Here is a 27,201-nt window from a genome sequence, read left to right as displayed (position 1 = left end):
GCATAGATGCCCTCCTCCATGCCCTGCACGCAACAGGAGCTCTGGACAAGGTGGGACGCAGTGGCATCTCCTAGAGGACACCTTCCCCTTTCCTGGGGTATATGGTTTGTCCTGGCCCAGAGCAGTTTTGGGGGCATGTACCCCCAGTTACTTATTTTTTCCTGTATGTTTTTGTCTGTTTTGGTTTTGGATAGATGCCCTCATGCGTGCCCTGTGCCCAGTAGAAGCTCTTGGCCAGGCAGGATGCACTGGCATCTCGTAGACGACACCCTCCCCTTTCCTGGGGTGTATGATTTGAACTGGCCCAGAGCAGATTTTGGGGTTTGGAGACATGTTTGAAGAGGCTAAGGGTGAAAGAATGACAGGAAAATGTCTTTGCCACTGTGAAGAGTCTTCAACCATGCTTCCCCTTTCTTGCTGATTGGATCTCACTTTAGTGCAAGGCAGCCAGTCAGCCACTGAGAAGACTCTTCTTAGTGGAAAACACAATCCACTTTCACAACCATTGCCTCCCAGCAATGTCTGTTGTTCTGATCGCCATGTGAGAGAATAACGAAGATAACCTGAAAGTGTAGAGGGATAAGCCCCCTTCCCAGCCTTAGTTGTCGTGGGCCATCCGTATGGTATATTAAAATATCGTATTGTTGCAACAATGCCAAAAGGCAACAGTAATAATGTGATTTCTTTTGGTTTCTTCTGATCTGCCAGAGACCACACCCACTATCAGCAAATTGGTCTGGAACATATGACGTATGCTCCTCTCCACCTTTGCACCCTACCACAAAAACCATACATGAAAACAGTATCCTATTACTGCTAGGTGACAAGAAAGGTGGAGGGCAGCAACTGAAGGAACATGCGTGAAGAGGCTATAGTAAAAGAAAGGGTGTAAGAATGATAGGAAAATGTCTTAGTCACTGGAAAGAGTCTTCTACCATGCTTCCCCTTTCTTGCTGATTGGATCTCAGTGTAGTGCAAGGAGGCCAGGCAGCCTCTGAGAAGACTCTTCTCAGTAGTAAACACACTCCCCTTTCCTGTATACCCGCCACGGTTTACATCTCTCCCTCTGATACAAGGAAAATGCAAAGCACTTCTATGCCAATAATTCCTCTACTTATGTTTGCTTCAGTTCCAGCTATTTCGCTAAATTGACTATATGTGTCTTTCCTTTCCTGCATAATAAACTTCCTAGATATATACACAGCCGGTCTTTCAGCTTTTTTTGGCATAATGAGAGGGCCTTGCGTTGGAGGTGATGCATTGCCATGTGATGTTATGGTAAACAGTTCTGCATGTTAACGTTTTTATTCTGCACGGGGCGACAGCATCCGCCTGGGCCACATGCTCATGTCAAGAAAAAAAGGCCAACAAATTCCTAGCAGCAAGAAGTGGGAGCTCGCCTGCCTGCCTGGATGAAAAGTGCCTGCAACCTCTGCTTGGCCTGGCTGCTAACTCTCACAGCTCCTTCTGCCCCAGACCCTTTTCTGAGGGTGCCAGGATGGGACCTCCTCTCACTCTCACAAAAGGCCCAAAGTGTACAACCGGGCAGTGTGCAGGCAAAAGAGCCACCATTTACAGCTCTTACCAGAGATGTTTTTCGAAAGTAGCTTCATTGCCCAGAATAAGTTTCACAGTCCAGGGAACCTACGGTTTCGGCCCAGTTTATCTCACGGAGCGCCTTCAACGCCACCAATTATGCCGCCCGACAAGATCGGCCACACAGGGCCTTCTCTCAATCCTGCCAACAAAAACAGCCAGATTGGCGGGTACAAGAGAGAGGGCATTCTCAGTGGCGGCCCCCACTCTTTGGAACTCCCTCCCACAAGATCTCCGGCATGCCTCTTCCCTAAATGTATTTCGGAAAGCCTTAAAGACCTGGCTTTTTCAGCAGGCCTTCGGGGTATCCGGGGAGGGTTAATCGATATAATTGTAATGCCTCCTACCCAGTTTTAATATTGTTGTTGTAGATCTATTGTTTTTATTGTATTACTGTATTTTATTAATTGTATTTTAATAATTTTGTAAGTCGCCTAGAGTGGCCATTGGCCAGATAGGCGACAAAGAAATTAAATTTATTATTATTATTATTATTATTATTATTATTATTACAAGTGTCTTTGCTTATAGTCATATTTAACTTCCCCCCCTCAATTTGCTCCTAAGGGTGCCCTAGTGGAGAGGTTTGTTATTTATTTATTGTCATATTTTATCTATTTATTTACTATTTGATTTATATCCCGCCAGCAGGAGCCCAGGGTGGCCAAAAAAAGCACTAACAACACTTTAAAACATTAGAAAAACAGACTTTGAAATACATTAAAACAAAACATCTTTAAAAACATTTGTTAAAAAGTTTTGAAATGGAAATGGACTGCCTTCAAGCTGATTCCGACTTATGGTAACCCTGTGAATAGGGTTTTCATAGTAAGCGTTACTCAGAGGTAGTTTACCATTGCCTTCCTCTAAAAAGCTTTAAAAACATCTTTTAAAAAATGGTTTGATAATTTACAAAATGGAAAGGTTTAACAATATATTAAAAAGAAATTCCAACACAGAAGTAGAGTGGGATAAGGTCTCAACTTAAAAGGCTTGTTGAAAGAGGAAGCTGCCTTGGCGGTTGACCCTTGTTATTCCATTCACCCCATATCAGCGGGCTGAGTAAAAAGGCAACACCTGGTGCCTCCACTTCATGCAAATGCATCTCTGAACGCCAGACCATTCCGGAAGGCTGCAAGCTGCATGTGAAGAAAGTACACAGGTGGTATAATTCCTTTTTTGGGCATGTACAGGGATGTTGGCAAGAACAATCCACATGAAAGGGGAATGTGTTAGCTACTGAGAAGAGTCTTCTCAGGCTACTTTCCTAGACTTTAGGTATTCTAAGAGGAGTGTGTTGAAAATAAATCTACATTTAATAACCAAAATTATAAGCGTCTGGTTCCTAAACTATGCTTTCTCTGAACAAGTATTACAAATGTTGCTAAGTAGTCTTTCACAGGACAGAAAATGTGGCATAGTGGTTAGAGTGCTTCACTATGACCTGGGAGACCAGGTTATGAATCCCCACGTAGCCATCTGTAGGGACGGCTTCAGCCTGTTCATTGTAAACTGTTTCTCTCCCTGCAAGAGAGAAGTCATAACAAAAGTATGTAAAGCAATGCATGACAATAACAAAATGTTCCAAAGTAATTTTTCTCAGTGCACTCCAAAGAAAAGATGTAGGTTGCAACATTGTTTAAAGTGGTTATGGCAGTACAGAATGACACTCTGTTACTAATCTCCACAGTTGGGTTGGGAAACAGAGTGCGACAAAATAACAAATGAAAAACACGATACATTTTGAATTTAATCGCTACTTAGGGAAAAGTGGAAAACACACTTATGGCAATGGTAAACCCCTTCGGAATGTTGTCCTTTGGCAAAAAAAGGATCCCCACCCTTGCTGAAAAAGGCTGATGCCAGGAAGCGTTTGGTTCTATCACAGACCTCTAAGGAATGGCCTGAGTAAAGTTGGCATTTTCCAATCGAGGAAGAAATGAGGGTAACTCAAAGAGGGGCTCTGCTTGCCCTGGTGGCTCCTTGTCTCCTGTTGCTGGTCAGGCTGGGAGGGAATTCTTAACTTTACAGGTGGAGTTCTCTCACTCCTTTTGCCTGCAGATCAGGCCAAATATCAAGCATGCTGGGAAGGGCCCAATGTAAAGCAACACTACTTGGACCCAAACCTTGTGCCTGTCATATACAAGGCATGCACAACTCCTGCAGCATCCAGGCAGGTGGGGGCTGGCTGAGGGTAGACTGAGGCAGGTGGAAGAGTGCCTCATTTGCCCTAAGGGATCAGCCTCAGTTGGTGGCTGTGTGCTGACCCTATACATACATAAAGAGCTGTAGCAGAGAAGCAGATGGGAAAGCTGAGTCACGAATGACTCACGGCCCACAGGCTGCTCTCCCTCTGCCACCTCCTACAGCATCTTTGCTTACCTTCCCTAATATCTTTGCTCTGCCCTACTGGCTGTCATGGGGTCATCTCTGTTTGTTGCTGGCAGAGCAGTGATATCATGGAGCAGGGCTGTTTGCCTACATTGCCAGGCTGAGACACTTTGCACATCGTTTCCCCTACCCACAGAAGATGGCCTCCGTAGGCTTTGGGATGGTAGGGGACCAGTGTGTCCCTCCTGCCTTCATGACCTCCCTCATTCCAGGCCCTTTCATCCCTTTACTTCTGGAGGGGCTGCAGTCAAAGAAAACCCATGGGGAGGAAAGAGCCCTTGCTCCAAAAGGCTATGTGGAAGGCCAGCTGGAACCTCGGGCTCCACTCCAACGTTCCAGACCACCAACCTCAGGAGAGACAAGCCCTTGCTGTTCCATCCTCTGTTTCTGGAATTGGCTTTCCCCTTCTCTCTGTCCCTCTCCTTTCCTTTCCTTTCTCTTTACTCCTCTTGGATGCAGTTCACCCCGTGCCTGACAGCCTTTCCTGGTCGATGTGTTCTTTCTCCCCGACCTGGAACTTGGCTGGGGGAAAATAAACGAGTAACATAATCAACTTGAAGGCATTTGATTTCCATTTCAATATATACATATATATACATATAAAACCTTCCACCCCCTTTCCCAGCAATAGGAAAATAATTGTAAAATACAAATACTTGTAACAACCAGCATTAGCTGGAAAGGCACCAATTTATTTATGTGCAATACGGCACCAGGAGTTGGTAAATATCACTTTGTATAAGAAGCTGCTCCTCTTCATGCGAACACATCTCTGAGCGACAGACCACTGCAGAAGGCTGCAAGCTGCAAGTGAAGAAAGCACACAGACGTTAGAATTCCTTTTTGTGGCAGGTACAGGGATGCTGGGCTGAGCAATCCACATGAAAGGGGAATGTATTAGCTGCTGAGAAGAGTCTTCTCAGTGGCTGTCTTACCTCCTTTCACTCTTATTGGCTTCAGTCGGCAGGAAAGGCTTAGAAAGCATGACAGAGGTTCTTCTCAGCAGCCTACACACTCTCCTACACACTCTAGTAGGGTTTATTCCCAAACATGCATACATATGTAGGATCAGGCTACTGCAGTTGAGTAGACAAATAAACCACCACTTCCCTTTCCCTCCTCCTTCTCTCTACCCAGGTCGGGGCATTTGTTGTCCTTCCAAAGAGAAAACATGCACTCCCCAAGGCTATGGGAGTGGAACAAAAGTTTACGTTTTTCTGGAAGCAAGCCAAACTCATTGCTTTGCTTGCCACAGGGCAGCATTTTTAACTCCTAAGGCGAGGACAGGTGCCTCCAAGAAATGAAAAGGGTGCTCCGTTATTGAGTCTCGCGGACCCCCCCCCATTTATATAAGGGGAGTCCCAGGTAGGGCTCCTTTTTTCCTTCCTCTCTCTCGCTCACTCGCTTGCTCACTCACTCACCTTTGAGGAACTCTGAGGCTCCCAACAGCTGCTCTGAGGAGACAGGCGGACCGGCTCCATCCGAAAGAGAGCGCGGAGCTGCGTAGAGGCGCGGGAAGTCGTCTGTGCCGCACTCATGAATGCCTCCCGGAGTGACGGATTCTTCGGTGGCAGCAGCGGCAGCGGCCGCCCAGCCGGATTCAGAGAAAGAAGCGCCAGCAGCGGGACATGCTGAAGAAAAGGGGAGCCACTGCCGCTGCTGCCCGCCTGGGTCTGGACTACTGCTGTTGCTGCAGCTGCAGCCACCAGAGGCTCCTTCCCCACCGCCGCCCGCATGGGATGGAAGTGCGCGCGCGAAGGAGGAAACGGGAAAGCAAGGCACTCGGGACCCAGCAACCAGCCTGAGTGGCGGAAAGAAGCACAGAGCCAGCCGGAGTGTGGTGTGGAAGAGATTTCTTCGCCTCCGTCCCGCCCTCCGGCAGCTTAAAGGGGTAGCCCCCGGTTACCAAGCACCCCACGCTAAAGCTAAGGGGAGTTTACCCAGCCACCATAGTACCTTCTTGTGAGCATCCGGAAAGTACAAGGTAACATCCCGTGGCTCTGATGAGTTCAGTTTCCCGGGCTTTTCCAAGCACATTCGTGCACATGCGCAAAAGTGGAAATGTGTGATTGGCTGAAAATGAAGGAGGGGGAATGGGGAAACGTCCAATGACCGCCCACGGAACGCCTCCTACTCTAAAGTCCGCTGCATTGCATCCGAGCCCCTAACATTGCAGCGGATGATTCACGCTTTAAAAAATATTATTGCATTTTCCGCGGTTGTGCCAAAGCGGATTTAATGCACGAAAACGCGCTTTTGCACTCAATGTCATCAGGACGACCGAAAAATAATGAGAACACAAAGCGGTCATGTCACACATTATACAGTCGTCTGGATGAGCCCTTAATCAGTCCCTTTATTCTGCTTCTTATAATGCGCAACAGCTGCTGCATAGGAAATTCCCAGCTTCACTCTCATGGCTTGAATATTCCAGGACTTCTGAGCTGCTGGGCAACCCCTAAACATTGGACTATGAGCTCCCCCACAATTACAACATACTGGAGTGGAAGAACCATCACATTGATCAAAGGAGTGAGGACCACCACACTTCCCACATCGAATACCGCCCCAACACACAGCAGCCACATGTTCAAAAACCTGGCACCAAAAACAACGAAGGGGAGGGGGAATGTAAGGTCTAACCCTAAAAGCATGATATCGAAGAAATACACGCTCTGAGATATCCTGTCCTGTAATAGAAAAAAGAAAGTAGATGGACTACTCTCATCATCACATTTAAACATTAACCGCTTAACTTGAGTAACTCTTGCTCTCCCTAAAGACCACTTAACATCAGCCTCAGGATCATCCAGCGGAACTCCTACTACAACTCCCCACGTCTCTGCCAGAAAATGAGGCAGTTGACAAGATACTTTCTTTCCCTAAAGTCCGGAGATTTAACACTTTATCAGCCTGTTCCTTGCTCTTACATTCCACCAGTAAATCACCTCCTTGCATGCGTCACGCCTGGATTATATCCCCAACAGCTTCCTTTAGCCACTCTGCCAACTTTACCAGATTCACATCTCCTACTTTTATATCTTGTGCAATTGATTTAATGACAACCAAATACCCTGACTCCTTCCTCCCGAGTAAAGTCAGCAACACCACCCCCACCACCAGCTGTCCCCAAGTCCTTCTTCTTAGCCTGAGACCCGTCCTGCACATCCTCCTTGAGACCCTCTTCCGCATGACCCTCTTTACTTGTCTTGACATTAGACGGCAGCATTTCTTCCATCCTCCTTCACACGTACTCACACTGTTATCTATAAAATTTATATGGGTGGTCAGAACAAGCTCTTGCTCCTTTCTTTTAGTATTTTATATTCTCTCAGAATCCATGAGAGTTACTGTCCCTTTAAGATTCCTATTCCTTTAAGGCTGTGTATCCTCACTGCTAAGTGTCATGCCAGCTTGCCAGCCTTAGCATTTAAAATGGCTAAATCCCAAAGCCTTGTGGAGAATTCTTCCCCTTGACATCTTTTTTGGTTAATAACAACAACAACAACAACAACAACAATAATAATATTTAATTTGTCTGTCGCCTATCTGGCAATTAGCCACTCTAGGCGACGTACATTAAAATGAAATAAAATACAATAATATCAAATGCAGTCACATTAATAACAGTAGATAAAATAAATACTGGACAGTCATCAATACGTATATAAAACAATTAATTTAGCAGCATACGATAGATGACAAAATCATGGAGATTTACCCATCCCAAGGACCTCAAAGGCCTGTTGGAATAGCCATGTCTTCAGGGCCTTGCGGAATACATCTAGGGAAGGGGCATGTCGAAGATCACATGGGAGGGAGTTCCAGAGAGTGGGGGCCACCACAGAAAAGGCTCTCTCCCTAGTACCCACCAACCTAGCTGTTTTGGTTGGCGGGATTGAGAGAAAGCCTTGTGTGGCTGATCTAGTTGGGCGGCATAATTGGTGGCGGTAGAGGAGCTCTTTCAGGTAAACTGGGCCGAAACTGTACAGGGTTTTAAAGGTTAATACCAACACCTTGAATCGGGCCTGGAAAACAACCGGCAGCCAGTGAAGATCAAATAATACTGGCATAATGTGGTCCCGGCGGCGGCTGTTGGTAAGTAAGCGCGCCGCTGCATTCTGTATAAATTGTAATTTCCGGGTTGTTTTCAAGGGTAACCCCATGTAGAGCGCATTACAGTAGTCCAATTGAGAGGTGACCAGGGCATGTACCATGAGCGGGAGCTGTTGAACAGGGAGGTAGGGTTGCAGCCTACGTATAAGGTGTAATTGATACCAAGCTGCCCGGCTCATGGCCGAAATCTGAGCCTCCATGGACAGCCTGGAATCAAGAACAACCCCGAGGCTGCGGACCTGGTCCTGTAGGGGCAACTTCACCCCACCAAACACCAGGTCAACATCTCCTAACCTTCCCTTGTCTCCCACAAGTAGTACCTCAGTCTTATCAGGGTTCAACTTCAACCTGTTCCTGCCCATCCATCCACTCATGGATTCCAGGCACTTGGACATGGTCTCCACAGCCCTCTCCGGTGAAGATTTAAATGAGAGATAGAGCTGAGTGTCATCCGCATATTGGTGACACTGCAGCCCAAATCTCCTGATGATCGCTCCCAGCGGCTTTACATAGATGTTGAATAGCATGGGAGAGAGGATAGAACCCTGTGGCACACCACAATTGAGAGGCCAAGGGTCTGAAACCTCATCACCCAATGCTACCTGTTGGCGCCTATCAGAGAGAAAGGAATGGAACCACCGTAAAACCGTGCCTCCCAATCCCAAACTCTCCAGGCGATCTAAAAGGATACCGTGGTCTATGGTATCAAAAGCCGCTGAGAGATCCAGGAGGACAAGGAAGGTGAATTTTCCCCTATCCAATGCCCTCCTCATATCATCAACCAGAGCGACCAAGGCTGTTTCAGTTCCATGTCCAGTTCTGAAACCCGATTGGTATGGATCTAGATAATCCGTTTCATCCAAGTGTGTCTGCAACTGATTTGCCACCACTCGCTCAATGACCTTGCCCAAGAATGGTAAGTTCGAAATTGGGCGAATGTTGTTTAAGATCTGGGGATCCAAGGAGGACTTCTTTAAGATGGGTTTAATAATAGCTAGCAAGCAGTTAAACCTTTAATTTTCTTTCATCACTGTGACTTGGTGATTTTTACAACACAGCTGCATCAGCTTACAAGTGGTTTTGCACCTTCTTATCAGTGGAAGGGGCCTGGTTCCATCAAGGCCGTAAAACTCCTTGCTTTGTTATGGGAAACCAAGAGGAGGTGCCAGGTGCTGTGGGAACATAGTTTTTTCATCCTTTTGATGAAAAGGTTAATTGGGTAATTGTCTCCAGCTGGGATGGAGATTTTTCATCCATAAGAAGAGGCTCAGAATTCTGGGTTAGCAGTCCCACTTTGGAGCACCACCTTGCCTTTGGTGATGTTCTGTTGTGGCTCCCTTTCCATCCTGACTTGCAACTCCCTGAGGGGATGAAAGCTATCCATTGAGAGATCCTATGCTTTGTAAGTATAGTTTAGGCAGAAAGCTTTGTTATTTTGATTTGTGCTAAGGAACTTCTTTTACCTTTTTATTTATTAAACCCTTACCCGTTTGGGTGTATAGTATTAGGATTCAATTTGCTGTTCAAACTTACTTTTGTGCACCTTTTTGTTTTTGTAACCCTTTATGCTTTTCTTATTTTCTTGGTTTAATAAACTTTAATTACTTTAAAACCAATGTGTGTTTATTCCAGGGAAAGGGGTCAGTTCCTAAATTCAGTCCTTCCCATTTGACCACAACTACCGTGTAACAGAGAAATGTTTTACCTAAGACTTCAGAAAGGGCCAGGAGTGTATCCAGACTCTGGACCTGAGAGGCTCAGGTGTTTAAGTGGGCTCTGGGGTTCCCTTTGCCCCAGAGTAGCTAACCAGTTGAAGGGTGGTGGCAGTACTACCTTGCAGGGTTGGTGAGAGTGTGCATGACCTTGGCAAATCAGAATTTGCTGGGATCAATTGCCCAAGGCTGGGGATTGACTCCCGGGACAGTGAGAGCAGATGGGGAAGGGTTCCCTGCTTTCACTACACTAAGTATGTAGAGCAAAGGTGAGGGGTCTCACCAGCCAGTGCAAATTGTGTAGTTTTACACCCCTGGGGCCCATTTTAGAACAAGAACAAGTATTCAATTTGTCCTGGAAATTCATCCTCTAATTGGAGTCTCAATTTCTTCAATCTATTTTTGTCAAAGCTTCCTGCTTCTGGCCACTGATCCTCAGGAGCCTAGGAGGCAGTATATATTGGCCATTGATTTTGACACAACTTTATCTGCTTCCCATGGTTCGGGTGACTATTGTGTGTGGGTGTGCAAGCCTTTTTGCCTTGCCTCGCAAGGACTTACACAGGGAGCACTTTCCAACTATGTGGAGCTATAACAATCAATCACTCATGTCCCACCGGTTGGCAGTCAGATGGGCTCAGACAGACCAGGCGTGGTACACCATGTAAGGGTCAACAGGCATTAGCCCTAGCCAGGCACGAGACTCGTCTTCCAGCCACAAACACACAATTCACCTGAGCACACTCACACACTCCAGTTCCCAGACACAGCCCCACCTATCTAGGTACTTTCTCAACTACAGTCCCGGGACATACCATGCATTGAAGTCGCGGCTACTCGATCTTCAATAGGCTCCTTTATTGCCTGGAGGCAAGACCAACCGCTCGGTCCAGGATCCCACACAACAGGGCGGTGAGCTCGTGATCACAGGGCAAGAGATGGGAGCCGGCCCCCAGAATGACCCGGGAGCCCACCCAGGGATGCCAAGAACTGTTGTAAAACTTATAGGGGTTCTCTTGGGTAGAGAAAAGACCAAACAAGTAGCAACGAGTCTAAGCAATGAGAGCTATTGCTAGTCGGGCGGTATACAAATTTAATAAATAAATAAAAATAAAATAAGGCTGTATTCACAACTATTGTAGTAGGGCAAACACATACATTACACAACAATGGGTGAAGCATGAGTCACTCCCCTCTTTTCTGCTTCCCCTTTTTATATGTTTTTGCAGATCACAAAGGCTTACACAGAGAGGCGCACACAAAGGCTTATCTAACCAGGCAAGAAGGAATGTGCATAACAAGATACAAGACATACACAGTTGCGTATGTGAATGTAGCTTGCAAGTCTCCTGTTGTCCTGGGATATGGACTCTCTTTTACTTTTACTACAATACTATAGCCAGTGTGGATTTTTCACATTCCGTAAAGTTAAATTGAAAATACTCCCATATGCCATTCTGATGCTTCCCATAAGTCGTTAATAAAAATGTTGAAGAGCACTAGGCCCTGGACCAAGCCCCACTTGTTACTTCCCCCCAGTTTGAGAAGGAACCATTGATAAGCGCTCTTTGAGTACGATTCTGGAGCCAACTGTGGATCCACTTGATAGTTGTCCCATCCAGTCCACATTTAGCTAGCTTGCTAATCAGAATATCATGGGGCACTTTGTCAAAAGCTTTGCTGAAGTCAAGATATATTATGTCCACAGCATTTCCACAGTTTACAAGGGAGGTTACCCAATCAAAAAATAAGATTAGTTTGGCAGGATTTGTTCTTTATAAATCCATGTTTGTTCCTAGAAATCACTGCATTGTTTTCAAGGTGCTCACAGACTGACTGCTTTAAAATCTGCTCCAAAGGTTTTTCAGGGACTGATGTTAGGCTGACTGGTCTGTAGTTCCCTGGTTCCTTCTTTTTGCCCTTTTTGAATATAGGGACAACATTAGCTCTCCTCCAGTCATCCGGCACTTCAGCAGTCCTCCATGATTTTGCAAAGATGATAGACAGCGGTTCTGAGAGTTCTTCAGCCACTTCCTTCAATACTCTAGGATGCAGTTTATCGGGCCCTGCTGATTTGAACTAATTCAAAGTGATTAGATATTCCTTGACCGTTTGTCTGTCAAGCTCAAGCTCCAATCCTGCCCCTTCTACTTCATGTTTCCTGGGAGTTAAGCCAGTGTTTCTGAGTTCAGGGCTATACGTTTTGTAAGATTTTGTTTTGAAATGAGCTTATGATATAGGGATATTTTCAGTTTAACATGGCAGAAAGTGAAAAATCCATGCTGACTATAGTATACAGCCACTCTTGTGGCTGTATAATCATAACGCTTATAAAAGGCACCCAACATTTTCTAATCGCTAAGTACGTCTATGAAAAGACATCCTGGCCACAGGTTCACCATCTAGTAGACATGACACAAAAGGAAAAAGGAGTGGGAGAGGAAAGCAAGCCAGCCCTTGGGTTGGGATGGGATGTAAATAAACATAAACAGGCAAATGAATGCTTATTTTACCCTTAGCCTAAGAATTATTGGGGGCTCCCTGGCCTGCAGGTGCTTCTTCTCCCTCCAGAGCAATAGGTGACAAGACTTGGTGGTTCTTGTTCTGGAGACAAATGGTGATGCCCTTGGAAAATCAACATTTTACTTTTGGGAGGAAAAGGAAGAGCTGGTGAGTTGTTCTCAAGGTGTCTTCTGTGGAGGAGGCAGCCTTGCTCCTCTCTGCAGGATTGTGCAACATGCCTCCCTCCTTCCGCAGCCTCCACAGTGCCCAAAGAAGCCTGGCTACACGTGTCTTTGAGCTCATGTTTTCCCCTTCTGCTCTTCTGATAGGGATTTCAGCAGCTGCCAAAAGGTGTAGCCGGTAATATTTCCTGCTTTGCATTCAGTGCTGCCAGATGTCTTGGCAACTTTTGTGTAACCTTTCCCCACATTAGAGTTAATGATTACAGTTGGAAAAATTGGAAATAGCTCACCTTGGGTTATAGTTTGATACAAGCTGTATATGGGCATTTTTCCTGACCTTATGTCTATGGAGATTTTTGTACCTTACTCTGGCAGAATGCAGAATAAAACAACAGCATCCCAAGGGCACTGGAACAGAATGGCGCCAGCCTGGTGGAGTACAGTGATCTGGGTTGTGATCAGTGCTGTTGACTTTAGAATTATTGAATGCAAAGGTAAGATATGCAATTCATATGTTTCAGGGATTGCTTGCTCTTGAGGAAACATCTACTAAATATATGAGTAGTTCATGACTTTCAGTCTCCCTGATTTTGTTGTAATGGAGGAATCTTGAAGGGGCCAGCAGGGGTCTTCGCTATTGAAGGGTGCTCCTTTTTCTTCAGAAGGTTTATGTCTGCTCTGGTGGACTATGTCTGCATCAGATGGTAAAGGCTGCCGAAATTCCCCTTCAACTCTTCCTCATCCCATAGCTGTGGAAAATATTTAATTTAGGATCTATATTTAATAGAGGATGTATGTCACTTCTTTGCAGGTCATTGCTGTGTAAATCCCCTCCCCCAATATGCTTAGACAATTAATCGGAAACTTCATCTATATAATACGTTCACCACTTGCAGCTTCTCTGCTGCCAGCCTCAGATTTCACACCAGTTCAACGCCTCACTACAGGGATATTACTAGCTCATAACAAGGATCCCTTGGAAAGCCAAACTTTGAGTTGGCACTACCTGTTTCATCAGCTCCTCTTTGTGGCATGTCTCCCAAAAGGGGCTATAATATTCTGCGGCTTAGCAGCGAGTGCTAGATTCAAGCCCAAAGAATGGGCAGGCTCTATAATATTGATATCTCATTTACCCTTCCCTTCTCCAACCAGATTGTTTGCAGGGTTCTTTGGTAAAATGGTGCATGAGTTTTGTTGCTGGTTGACTTGCTTTCAGGTTCAGTGTGAGCAACAGAAAAGTGGATACAGTCCCAGAGCACACTTTCTGGATGCAGAGCATGAGAGAGAGCCTTACGAATTATATGCAGCTGGGGATGAGGTGATGGCTAATGAGATGGTCTGGAAAGTGCTAACCTGGAATGTTAAAGGACTGGTGAATCAAATCAAGCATAGAAGGGTGGCAGATTGCATATAGCAACAATGCCTAATGTTTTTTGTTTAAAGGACACCCACTATTTAACCAAATAGAATATCTGTTGAAACATACACTTTTTGGTCACCATTTTTCTTCTACTGGGACCTCCAAAGCTTAAGGGATAGCAATTATCCTTTCCCTTTAAATGGCAAAGAATTCTCTCTGACCCCAATGGGAGATATGCATTCATGAAAGGCCTGTATAGTAAGAAAAACTTAATGATTGCTCCTTTGTAAAGCCTTGATACAAAGCAGTGGTCTTTCCAAGAAAAACACTGTGGTTGGAAAAGTTTAAAGAGGGTGATCTGATGTTGACCCAGTGCGTGCCAGCTGTGAGAAGGCATATTCCATGCTAAGGATCATTAGGGAAGGAAGTGAAAGTAAAGCTGCCAATATAATAATGCCAGTATACGTATTTGCGGTGCGACCGCATTTGGAATACTGTGTACAATTCTGGTCATCTCACCTCAAAAAGGATATTATTCACTAATAGGCAAAAAACCTTGCGGTTTAAAAACTTAGCTATAGCCCACAGATATTTCTATCAAACTTTAAAAAGCAGGGAAATTGGGCAGCTATAGTGAATGCACCAGGGGAGCGGGACACCTGACCTCTTCTCTGAGATATTGGACTGCCCTACAAATTTGTCAAAATGCAAACACAATTTAGGTTGGTCTTTCACAGTCCAATCCACTTCCTGTGTAACTTGGAAGAATTTGCCTGACCCTGAGCCATTATTTTATCATTCACACTTTCTGCACTATTAGTAAGCTGGGCCCACAGCCTGTTAGATTATTTTATATGTATTGTGGAGAGAGAAATAACTAGACTGTTGAGGCTGGTAGCTGAAAGCATAAAGAAACGTAGGTTTTTTTGCTACAAAGAAATAAAGTCATACATGCTATTGCAGCCAGGAAGGGGAGGAGCAAACAGTTCCCTTTAAAGGAAGAATCAGCATATTTCCTTGAGCTGGATTTTATTCAGTGTTAGTCCTACCAAGAGCATTGAAAATGATGGATATGACTAAGTTAGGTCTATTCATTTCAGAGGGTCTGCTCTGAGTAGAACTTAGTTGGTGACAACTCACTGACGGGAGAGTTGAAATTTTCCTATGACCCTTTGATTGAGATAACATGTAAATTTTTCTCCTTTTTGTCTTTCTGTGTTTCTGTCGAATCTTCAGTGGTGTACATTGAGTTGAATATTTTGTAAACAAATTATATTCAGTAATGCTGGCTGTGTATTACAGTTTGTATTTGTTGTTTTGTGTCCCTGTTTAGTTGTTTTTGTGCTGAAAACTTCAATAAAGTTGTTTTTTAAATGCTGTGTCTATCTTCTACTGTGGACTTTTGCATTGCTGTAGACACAGTCCTCCTGATCAGCCCACATTTGGGGAAAGTATTTTCTTTCAGACCACATCTGCTGTGTTGCCCTGGACCCCATGGTTTTATTTGTTGTTTTCAAATTTTGTGGTTCATCATCTATCTTAAAGGATTACCAACAAACTAAAAACACCCTTCTAAAACAAAATAATGTAAATTTAAAAAGCCACCACAAGATTAAAACCCACTTTAACTCAAAATACCCACAGCAAAGGATGGCTGGTCCCCTCTCCCTTCCAAGAATGTGCAGAGGGGGAGAGGAGCAGGGCTCGACCTGCTGGGCCCCCCTGATGTAACCACCCTTCACTGGCTCCACCTTCCTGGAAGGTCTGACGGGGGAAGCCTTGGGGCATACAGCTGAATGTGTGTGCCCCCCCACCCGGTTTGCCTAATGCAAAGAGGTTGGGTGGGTGGAGCCAGCAAGGGACAGAGATGTTGGGAGTGGGGCTGGCATGCATGGCCCTGCTCCTCCCTCCCCATAATTGTTCAGAGTCTGCTCTTGAGTCGCTGGGATCTTTGCTCTTGGTGTTGTGTACTGATGCTGGTGCTCTTGAGGAGCCTTACTTGTGGAGGGTCAGGCTTAAGAACAACAGAACAACTGCTGGGTCAGGCCAGTGGCCCATCTAGTCCAGCACCCCGTTCTCACAGTGACCAGCGAAATGCCCACGGGAAGCCCACAAGCAGGGCCTGAGTGCAAGAGCATTTCCCCTGCCCTGTGGTTCCAGGCTTGATGCTCTCTGGCTGCCTTGGTTTCCATCACATACCCCAGGAGCAGGGAAGCTCAGATACCAACTGTGGCCCTCTGAACTCTCTCCAGGCCACACCCCTCATTGGCCCTATGTTGCCCCTCCTTGAGTCATTTTGCCTGGCTGGAATGTGCCCCTGCACTCTAATGATGACTTTTGCCTTCCTGGGTGGAGGATGGAGAGGTAGTGGGTGAGTCTGTGTAAAAATTAGCCTGCTGCACAAAGGTAACATTTAGATTGATTGTTCCACCCACTTTTGCCTTTGGCCACATCCACCACTAGCATGTAACCCTGACCCTTGGGCTGAAAAAGATCCCACACCTCTGATATGTCTTTGCTTCTATAACTGTGATTTTACATATTTTTAAAATGTTATTTGTATGGACATACTGTATAGGTCTGGGAGAAGTCCATCCAGAAGTAGCCACAAACTATGGGAGGCTTCGTGGGAAACAAGCAGACGTGAAGGGCACAGAGAAGTGGGTCAATGTCTTCCTGGGTGTTCCCTTTGCAAGACCTCCGACTGGCTCCTTGAGATTCTCCTCACCGCAGCCGCCTGAACCATGGGATGGCATCAGAGATGCAGCCAATCACCCAGCAGTGTAAGACAGCTGCAGCTGGCTCTTTGCTGTGCCAGGGGAAGAAAGGACCAATAGAAAAGAATGCTTTAGTGGAGGTATAAGAAGCATTCAGAGTAGTGTTTTCACCTGGAGACTCTGGTTCTTGGGGGTCCTCTCTGGCTGAGTCACCTTAATCTCCAGACTCTTAGTTTTCATTTGAAAGAAAAATCAAGTTTCTAGGTCATCTGGTTCAAAAGATATAAACCAATATGGCAGCCACCACCCAAATCTATGTTAGTACCAGCTGCTCTAATCCCTGCCCTTTCAGTTTTCTGGCCAATAAGTGAAGTCAGGGTTGTGATTGACAAGACTTGTTGATGCCCCCCAGGCAATACCTGAACCCCATTTTAAGTTTCCTTTTCCTGCTTTTCTCACATCAGGAATTCAGTAAATATATAGCTTTCAGCAGTATAAAGAGTAGTTTCTCTGGACAGGATTGGGACTATCTTCTGAGTAAACATGTTGCAGTACGGTTGCAGTACAGTACGGTTGCAGTACAGCAGAAGATCACAGCAGGAGTTTGGTAGGCTTGCATAGTAAACAATTTTTTTTATAATAAAAGTGTACAAGCAGAAATTTTAAGAAGAGTACATGCCGCAGTGTTATACTTTTCTAATTAAGGAGTCAAACAACTTTAAATTTTACTGGACTGTTTAAGAGGGTGGTTTATTTGTCTTACTCATAACCTGCTTTGAAAAGCTTCCAAATATGAAGCTTTTCTGGGAGTAAATGCTAATTCCACATACCTGGGAGTTGACCCCACTGAATTCAGTAGGACTTACTTTTGAGTCCACTTTGGGTGGTCATGGTCCCCCTCTGTTGTTTTCACCCTGAGCAGCGGATTTGGCTGAGAGATGATGAGTAGCCCATGGTCACCCAGTAAACTTTGTAGCTTATTTCCGTTTAAAAATTTAATTAAAATGATTTATGTGCAGGCAAAGTTTATGAAGTAATGTAGATCAACACAATACATTTAAAGCACATCCAACTTGCATTTAAAGTGCATGACTACAGCATGAAGTGTAGTTTCTCCTTGGATGATAGTCCATCAAGTGGGTTATGGCTCCACCTATTGTCCATAGGCAGGAAGTACAACAAAGTTGCTGGGAGTAGGTCGCCTCACACATGTGACCTCCCCAGTCCTTTCCTGCCTCATCATCCTAGGCTGTTATATTTCTCTCTCTCTTTGTTCTTTACTATTTTTACCTCTTTTCTATCTTTTCCTTTCTATTCCTGATTCCACGTGGTGAATTTTTATTGTCTTTGTCTGTTTTTCTGTGTATTGTAAAAAAATTTTTTTTGGTTTATTCCTACACTTTCCTCTTTCCGTCTTCCCCCCCCCCCTTTCTCTGCCTGAGTCATTAGGGTGGGAAAGAGGGGCTTTGCTCACCGGGCTATCTTAGCTGCTCCTGACAGAATTAGAGCCGTTTTTCTCCATTTTTTGCTGCCCCTTACACCCACCGCACCCCAGAAAGACGAGTGTGCATGATGGAGTGTGATGGCTGTTATTAACAGCTCACCAAAGCAAAAGCCTTCAGGCATAGCCCCACCCGCAGCATCTGGATCTCAACAGTCCTGACAGTTCTGATGTAGAAGTCCTTCCAGTGGGGACTCGGCTGCTTTGCTTCTCTCAGCAATGGGACCATATTACTACAGATATATGGGTGCAGCAAGCAATTTGGGATGGCTACACAATAGAATTGGAAGCTCTTCCGTCAAACCTTGTTCTACCTTCTCTGGTTTCAAGCTGTCCTCAAAAATGGCAGGCGCTAACAGACGCCATCCACACCTTCTCCAAATCCACACCATAGAGGAGGTGCCTGTCAAAGAATAGTTCTCTGGAGTCTACTCCATCTTTTTCGTTGTGCCAAAACACGACAAAACAAGATGGAGAGCCATTTTATATCTGAAGTTCCTGAACCAGTTTGTCTGATACCAGAAGTTCAGGATGGAGTCCCTTTCATCCATCAGGGTGGCTCTTCATTGAAATGATTATCTGGCATCAATAGATCTCCAGGAGGCCTGTTTGCATGTTCCCATCCACCTCCATCACAGAAGGTACCTTCGTTTCTCCTACAACCAGCATCTCTACCAATACCGCACAATGCTGTTCGGTCTGTCATCAGCTCCTCAAGTCTTTATGAAGATAATGGTAGCCCTGGTAGCTTACCTTCCCTGCCAGGGCATCCACCTTTATCCCTGTCTTGACGATTGCTGATCCAGGCTGAGACCCTCTCTCAAGAAGAGCGGAGCATTTGGTTCACTGTCCGGGTTCTGACTTCCCATGGTTTCCTGATCAATTATCCCAAGAGTCCTCTGGTTCCCACAAGACAGCTTCAGCATCTGGGGACAATTATTGCCACACAAGAAACCATGATTCATCTTTCTCCAGACAGGGTGGAGAATCTGCAAGCAATCACAGTGACACTAATCAACCTGACTTTGGTGGATCTCATGCTCCTAGTCAATGCAGGAATCCAAATCAAAGCATTCTTGACAGATGGCTGTCCAGCTGCCTCTTGAATGCCTCCAGTGTCAGAGGGCCCACTACCTCTCTAGGTAATTGGTTCCATTGTCATATGGCTCGAACAGGAAGTGTTTCCTGATGTTCAGTCGAAATCTGGCTTCCTGTAACTTGATCCCATTATTCTGTGTCCTGCACTCTGGGATGATCGAGAAGAGATCCCAGCTCTCCTCTGTGTGTCAACCTTTCATGTACTTGAAGAGTGCTATCCTATCTCCCCTCAGTCTTCCCTTCTCTAGGCTAAACATGCCCAGTTCTTTCAGTCTCTGCTTGTAGGGCTTTGTTTCCAGTCCCCTGATCATCCTTGTTGCCCTCCTCTGAACCTGTTCCAGTTTGTCTGCATCCTTCTTGAAGTGCGGAGACCAGAACTGGATGCAGTATTCAAGATGAGGGCTAACCAGTGCTGAATAGAGGGGAACTAGTACTTCATGCGATTTGGAAACTATACTTCTGTTAATGCAGCCTAATATAGTATTTGCCTTTTTTGCAGCCACATCACACTGTTGGCTTATAGTCAGGTTGTGATCAATGACAATTCCAAGATCCTTCTCACATGTCGTATTGCTGAGCCAAGGATCCCCCATCTTATAACTCTGCATTTGGTTTCTTTTTCCTAAGTGTAGAACTTTGCATTTATCCCTGTTGAATTTCATTCTGTTGTTTTCAGCCCAATGCTCCAGCCTATCAAGGTCCCTCTGAATTTTGTTCCTGTCTTCCACAGTATTATTTATTTATTTATTTATTTTTAAAACTTATATACCGCCCGACTAGCAATAGCTCTCTGGGCGGTGAACATAAATACAATAAAATACAATAAAATACAAAAACATCACAATCTAAAATCAAATTTCACAGTCTAAAAAACTGGATAAGCTAAGATCAAATTACAAACATTACAATCATTAACAAAGAATTAAAATGCCTCGGAGAAGAGAAAGGTTTTAACTTGGCGCCGAAAGGACGATAGTGTCGGCGCCAAGCGCACCTCCTCGAGGAGAGTATTCCATAGTTCGGGGGCCACTACTGAGAAGGCCCTTGATCTTGTCACCGCCCTCCGGGCCTCCCTATGGGTCGGGACCCAGAGGAGGGCCTTCGTAGCAGAACGTAGTGTACGAGCCGGTTCATAATGGGAGAGGCGTTCCGACAGATACCGTGGTCCCGCGCCGTATAAGGCTTTGTAGGTTAGTACCAACACTTTGAATCTGGCCCGGAAGCATATTGGAAACCAGTGCAAGCGGGCCAGAACAGGTGTTATATGGTCAGATTGCTTCGTTCTTGTTAGCAGTCTGGCCACCGCATTTTGCACCAGCTGTAGCTTCCGAACCGTCTTCAGAGGTAGCCCTACGTAGAGCGCATTACAGTAATCCAAACATGAGGTTACCAGAGCATGTACTACTGATGTAAGATCCTCCTTACTCAGGTAGGGACGTAGCTGGGCTACCAGCCGAAGTTGGTAGAACGCATTCCGTGCCACCGAGGCTACATGAGTCTCAAGTGACAGGGAAGAGTCTAGAACGACTCCCAGACTACGAACCTGTTCCTTTAGGGGGAGTGTAAACCCGTCTAGGACAGGATATGTATCCACCATCTGATTGGAGAAACCATCCACCAACAGCATCTCAGTCTTATCAGGATTGAGTCTCAGTTTGTTAGTTCTCATCCAGTCCATTGTCGTGTCCAGGCAACGGTTCAGCACATTGACCGCCTCACCTGAAGAAGATGAAAAGGAGAAGTAGAGCTGCGTGTCATCAGCGTACTGGTGACAATGCACTCCAAAACTCCTGATGACCGCACCCAACGGCTTCATATAGATGTTAAAAAGCATGGGAGACAAAACCGAACCCTGCGGGACCCCACATTGGAGTGCCCACGGTGTCGAGCAATGTTCCCCAAGCACTATCTTCTGGAGACGGCCCGCCAAGTAGGAGCAGAACCACTGCCACGCAGTGCCTCCAACTCCCAACTCCGCAAGCCTCTCCAGAAGGATACCATGGTCGATGGTATCAAAAGCCGCTGAGAGATCAAGGAGAATCAACAGAGTTACAATCCCTCTGTCTCTCTCCCGGCAAAGGTCATCAAACAGGGCGACCAAGGCCGTCTCAGTGCCAAAACCAGGCCTGAAACCCAATTGAAATGGATCTAGGTAATCGGTTTCATCCAATAGCGCCTGGAGCTGGCCAGCAACCACTCGTTCCAAGATCTTGCCCAGGAATGGAACGTTCGCTACTGGTCTGTAGCTGCTGAAATCCTCTGGGTCCAGGGAAGGCTTTTTCAGGAGTGGTCTCACTGCTGCCTCTTTCAGACAACCGGGGACCACTCCCTCTCGCAAGGAGGCATTTATCACTTCCTTGGCCCAGCCAACTGTTCCCTCCTTGCTAGTTTTTATTAGCCAAGAGGGGCAAGGATCTAGTACCGAAGTGGTCGCACGTACCTGTCCAAGCACCTTGTCCACGTCCTCGAACTGAACCGACTGAAACTCATCCAACAAAACATGATAAGACTGTGCTCCTGACACCTCACTAGGGTTAGCTGCTATAAAATGGGAGTCTAGGTCCCGACGAATGCGTGAGATCTTATGCTGGAAGTGCTCAGCGAACTCATTGCAGCGGGCCACCGATGTATCTGCAGTGTCCTGCAGGCCTAGATGGAGTAGCCCTCGGACAACTCTAAAAAGTTCCGCTGGGCGGGAGAGAGATGCCTTAATAGTGGTGGCAAAGTGTTGTTTTTTTTGCCGCCCTCACCGCTCCTACATACCACTTGGTGGAAGCACAAACCAGCGTATAATTGCATTCGTCGGGAGTTCGTCTCCATCTCCGCTCAAGCCGCCTCCTATCTTGCTTCATCGCTCTCAACTCTGGAGTATTAGCTATGTACTCCAATTTTGTATCATTTGCAAATTTGATAAGCATGCTCTTTCCCTCCTCATCCAAGTCGTTAATAAAAATGTTGAAGAGCACTGGGCCCCGGACCAAGCCCTGTGGTACCCCACTCGTTACTTCCCCCCAGTTTGAGAAGGAACCATTGATAAGCACTCTTTGGGTACGATTCTGGAGCCAACTGTGGTTCCAACTGATAGTTGTCCAATCTAGCCCACATTTAGCTAGCTTGCTAATCGGAATATCATGGGGCACTTTGTCAAAAACTTTGCTGAAGTCGAGATATATTATGTCCACAGCATTTCACAGTCTACAAGGGAGGTTACCCAATAAAAAAATGAGATAAGATTAGTTTGGCGGGATTTGTTGTTCATAAATCCATGTTGGCTCCTAGTAATCACTGCATTGTTTTCAAGGTGCTTACAGAATGACTGCTTTATAATGTGCTCCAAAGTTTTTCCAGGGATTGGTGTTAGGCTGACTGGTCTGTAGTTCCCTGGTTCCTCCTTTTTGCCCTTTTTGAAGACAGGGACAACATTAGCTCTCCTCCAGTCATCTGGCACTTCATCGGTCCTCCACGATTTTGCAAAGATAGTAGACAGCAGTTCTGAGAGTTCTTAAGCCAGTTCCTTCATTAGTCTAGGATGCAGTTTATCGGGCCCTGCCGATTTGAACCAATTCACAGTGATTAGGTATTCCTTGACCGTTTGTCTGTCAAGCTCAAGCTCCGATCCTGCCCCTTCTACTTCATGTTTCTCAGGGGGTCAGAGACCCTTTTTTGGGAGAAGACTGAGCCAAAGTAGGAATTGAGCACTTCTGCCTTTTATTTGCCATCTGTTATCATTTTGCTATCCTAATTGAGTAGCTGTGCCGCCATTTCTTTTCTCTGACTTTTACTATGCACGTACCTGAAGAAAGATTTTTTGTTGCTCTTATCATCCCTCGCTAACCTCAGCTGATTCTCAGCTTTAGCCTTCCTGACACCATCCCTGCAATTCTGTGATACCTGCCTGTACTCCTTTGTGGCCTGGCCTTCTTTCCACTTCCTGTATGTGTTCTCTCCCCCCCCCTCCCCGGTCATCTGTAAGCTTTTTGTGAAGCCACATTGGCTTCTTCTGCTGTTTCCCCCCTTTTTTCCTTGTTGGAATTGCTTGCCATTGCACTTTTAGAATGTCCTTTTTAGAAACTCCCAGCCATCTTGGACTTCTTTTCTCATTAGGGTCGCTTGCCATGGAACTGTACTTACAATTGTTCTGAGTTTATTGAAATCAGGTTTCCTGAAGTCCAGAATGCGCGTATGGCTACTCTCAGCTTTTGCTTCTGTTAAAATCAAGAATTCAAGCATGGTGTGGTCACTTTCCCCCAGAGGTCCCGTAACTGCCACTTCATCCACCAAATCATCTCTATTGGTTAGAATCAAGTCCAGGATAGCTGATCCTCTGGTTGCATTCTCCAGTTATCTCTAACACAAGTCAGAAATTTCTTGGAGGGGCTGTGTTTGGCAGAATTTGTCTCCCAACAGATATTGGGATAATTGAAGTCCCCCATTACTACTACATCATGCCTCCTCGAAACATTGGCAATTTGCTTTTCAAAAGTTACATTCTCATCTTCTCCTTGATTGGGTAGTCAGTAGTAAACTCTAAGCACCACATTCCTGTTATTATTTGCCCCATTAATTTTAATCCATGTACTCTCAGTGGAGCTACCAAGCTCATCTTCCTGTATTTCTGTGCAGGGATATTTATTTTTAACATATAGTGCGACTCCACCTCTCTCTTCTGTTCTTTTTGAACAAGTTATATCCTTCAATTGCTGTATTCCAGTCATGGGAGTCATCCCACCAAGTTTCAGTTATACCTATCTACTGCCTGTGAAGGTAGACCAAACCATGTGTGTTTTCCCTCTGTCAATTACTACTCAAATTACTGAAATTGGGTTGGCTGTCAAAGTGAGTTTATAGCAGCCCACAGAGTAGGCAGAAAAGGGTAGAGAATTTTCTTAACTCTTACTCATTTCTCAAACCTTTCTCTGCAGTGAAGGGTCGAGTCTGTAAAGAAGTTTGTAGCAGCCATGTTAAAAGGCAGGGGGCAGGGCATTCCAGGGAGGGGGTAGCCAACCCTGCTTTGATATGGATAACATTGAAGAGGATCCCTAGTCAAGCCTTGCCAACAGCACAATCCTAACAATATCTGCTCAGAGATAAGACCTGTTGAGTTCTAGAGGGCTTAGTCCCTTAGTAAGTGTATTTAGAATTGCAGCTTTCAAAGGCATCCATCTTTACTCCTGGTTGCTCCCATCTCCCATCTCTACAACACTAGGCTGATTTCTTCCTACCATGGCCTTCTGGTGACTGGCCTAGCCTGAGAACACTTAAACCCTTCTTACCAGAAGCAAATAGGCTAGATTAAAAGTTCCTTACCCAGGTTCTCTAAGCAGATGAGAAGGAATGTTGCTGTCACTTCAGCTGGACTTGGAAACCTGGACCTCATTTAGCTATGATTTCTATCTTAATTTCCAATCAGAGAATTTTTTTTGTTTGAGTGGTATGCTCCAAGCAACTGTGGTTGATGCTTAATGCATCATGCTTAATGATATCACTAGGGCCCACCCCATGACATCACTAGGGCCTGCCACTATGACATCACTAGGGCCCACTCCCCATGATACCACTAGGGCTCACCCCTGAAATCTCAGGGTTTGAGATGCTTCTGATTTGGCAACCCTAATCCTCAGTAATTTATTCATCTTCATTTTTTCTTTTTCTTTTATTTAAAAAAGAATGACTGGAAACAAAATGGATAGACCTAATTACTAAAACATGTTTCTGTTTATTGTACAACTGCCAACCACACTTTGTGCATATACATCAAAAAGAACAACATATATATAAAAGTATATATACATAAAATACAGACTAAAAAGAGAGACAAAAAAAGATAAATCAGTAATATAAACATACTAAAATAATACAAAGATTCATTATTTAAATTAGTAGATTGATCACAATGGCTCTAGGAACATATATTATCACCAGGAGGAATAGCAACTTTCCTCTTCTGTAGGCCTACCCGATTTAGCAACCTGATAAGTACACATAGAAATATGTTCTTGCCAATAAAACAATTTTATTTTAAAAGGTATTTTCTCTGAAACCAGCCATGAGGGGGATAAGATATCTTCTTAACCTTCGACTGTTGTTGTGTAATGCCAGGTCTGTAGTACAAAAAACATCACACATCCATGATATAATCTTGGATGGACAGGCAGACCTGGCATGTATTATGGAGACCTGGTTGGATGAGGCCTCAGCTCCCATTCTTGAGGTCATGTGTCCACCGGGTTTCCATTATGCACAACAGCCGAGGGTGGGAAGGCGGGGAGTGGCAGTGGCAGTCATCTATCGAGAGTCTTTAGTCTTTGCCAGACCTCCTCTACATAGGACTAAGTTTGTTGATTGCATGTACTGGAGGTTGGGCCCGAAGGGCAGTTTAGGGATCCTGCTGGTGTACCGCCCACCCCGCTGCACGGCAGACTCCCTGGCCGAGGTGCTAGAGGTGGTCTCGGCTGTGCGGGCGTTGTCCCCAGAATTATTAGTGCTGGGTGACTTCAACGTGCATGTCGAGACCACTCTCACTGGGGCTCCTCGGGATTTCCTGGAAACCATGGCTTCCTGGGAACTGCACCTTAGTAACACTGGGCCCACCCATGTAGCCGGTCATGCTCTCGACCTTATGTTTGTCCTGAGGGGGGAGGGATCTGAAGATGGGGGCAGTTTCTTCCACCCCTGTGTCATGGTCAGATCACTACCTGGTAAACATAGACTTCTCGATGCCTCACACCCTCCGCAGGGGTAAAGGACCTATTAGAATGGTCCGCCCCAGACGCTTGATGGATCCAGAAGGATTCCTGGCTGCGCTTGGGGAATTGGAACCTGTTGAAGGCCGCTCGGTTGACACCCTGGTGTTGGAGTGGACCCTGGCCCTGGCCCGGGTGGCACCGAAACATCCTCTCCCCCTGAACAGAACTCAGCACCGTGGTATACACCATGGTATACACCATGGTTGCGTAATCTGAGACAGGAGGTGAGACGACTAGAGCGCCAGTGGCGGAAATCCCGTTCCGAAGATGTCCGGACACACGTTAGAGCAGCAGTAACTGCCTACCAAGTGGCAATAAAGGCAGAGAAGAAGTTCTTTGCTGCCTCTATTGCGTCAGCAGAGTGCTGTCCCAGGAGGTTGTTCCAAGTGGTCCGAAGCCTGGTCGGTCCAGTTGCCCAGGAACCCTTGGAACAGTCTAAGGCCTCCTGTGACAAGTTAGCAAAGCACTTTGCTGATAAAATCGAACATTTGTGGAGCTTGATTCCGTGCACTGTGGATGCAGTGAATGAAACAGAGTTGGCCAGTTGCGAGCCAGTCAAATGGGATCGGTTTCAGCCTCTCCCTTCTGAGAATGTGGACAAGGTGCTCTTGACTGTGAAGCCTACCACCTGTCTAAATGATCCTTGCCCATCGTGGCTCCTTGTGAGCTGCATAGAGAAACTGGGCGAGGTGATCAAGGCGGTGGTCAATGCATCCTTGAAGGAGGGTGTAATGCCATTAGCCCTCAAGGAGGCAATTGTAAAGCCCATCTTAAAGAAGTCCTCCTTGGATCCCCAGGTTTTGAATAACTTTCGCCCAATTTCGAATTTACCATTTTTGGGCAAGGTCATTGAGCGAGTGGTGGCTAATCAGTTGTCGACACACTTGGATGAAACGGATTATTTGGATCCATACCAATCGGGTTTCAGGACTGGACATGGAACTGAAACAGCCTTGGTCGCTCTGGTTGATGATATGAGGAGGGCATTAGATAGGGGAGAATTCACCTTTCTTGTCCTCCTCGATCTCTCAGCGGCTTTTGATACTGTTGACCACAGTATCCTTCTACAGCGCCTGGAGGGATTGGGAATAGGAGGCACTGTATTACGGTGGTTCCATTCCTTTCTCTCCGATAGGCATCAACAAGTAGCATTGGGGGAGGAGGTTTCAGACCCTTGGCCTCTCAATTGTGGTGTGCCACAGGGCTCTATCCTCTCTCCCATGCTATTTAATATCTATATGAAGCCGCTGGGGACAATCATTAGGAGATTTGGGCTGCAG

The 27,201-nt window shown here is 45.7% G+C and overlaps 1 protein-coding gene across 6 annotated transcripts in view; it reads left to right on the top strand.

Annotated features, from left to right (window-relative positions):
• Nucleotides 1-12,795: 12,795 nt before the first annotated feature.
• Nucleotides 12,796-27,201, top strand: part of LOC133368929 (fatty acyl-CoA hydrolase precursor, medium chain-like) — a 63,607-nt gene continuing 49,201 nt past the window's right edge. The window contains exons 1-2 of one of the 6 annotated variants that reach the window (XM_061593581.1): nt 12,796-12,993; nt 16,438-16,642. In XM_061593581.1, the coding sequence (XP_061449565.1) occupies nt 12,819-12,993; nt 16,438-16,642 (380 nt within the window). In that variant the 5' untranslated portion in view covers nt 12,796-12,818. The remainder of the gene's footprint in view (nt 12,994-16,437; nt 16,643-27,201) is intronic. The other 5 variants (XM_061593584.1, XM_061593585.1, XM_061593583.1 and 2 more) reach the window with 5 other exon arrangements.

This window comes from Rhineura floridana, chromosome 13, assembly GCF_030035675.1.
Source record: "Rhineura floridana isolate rRhiFlo1 chromosome 13, rRhiFlo1.hap2, whole genome shotgun sequence".
In the NCBI taxonomy this organism is placed as follows: domain Eukaryota; kingdom Metazoa; phylum Chordata; class Lepidosauria; order Squamata; family Rhineuridae; genus Rhineura; species Rhineura floridana.
This window is presented reverse-complemented; position numbering and strand designations above follow the sequence as displayed.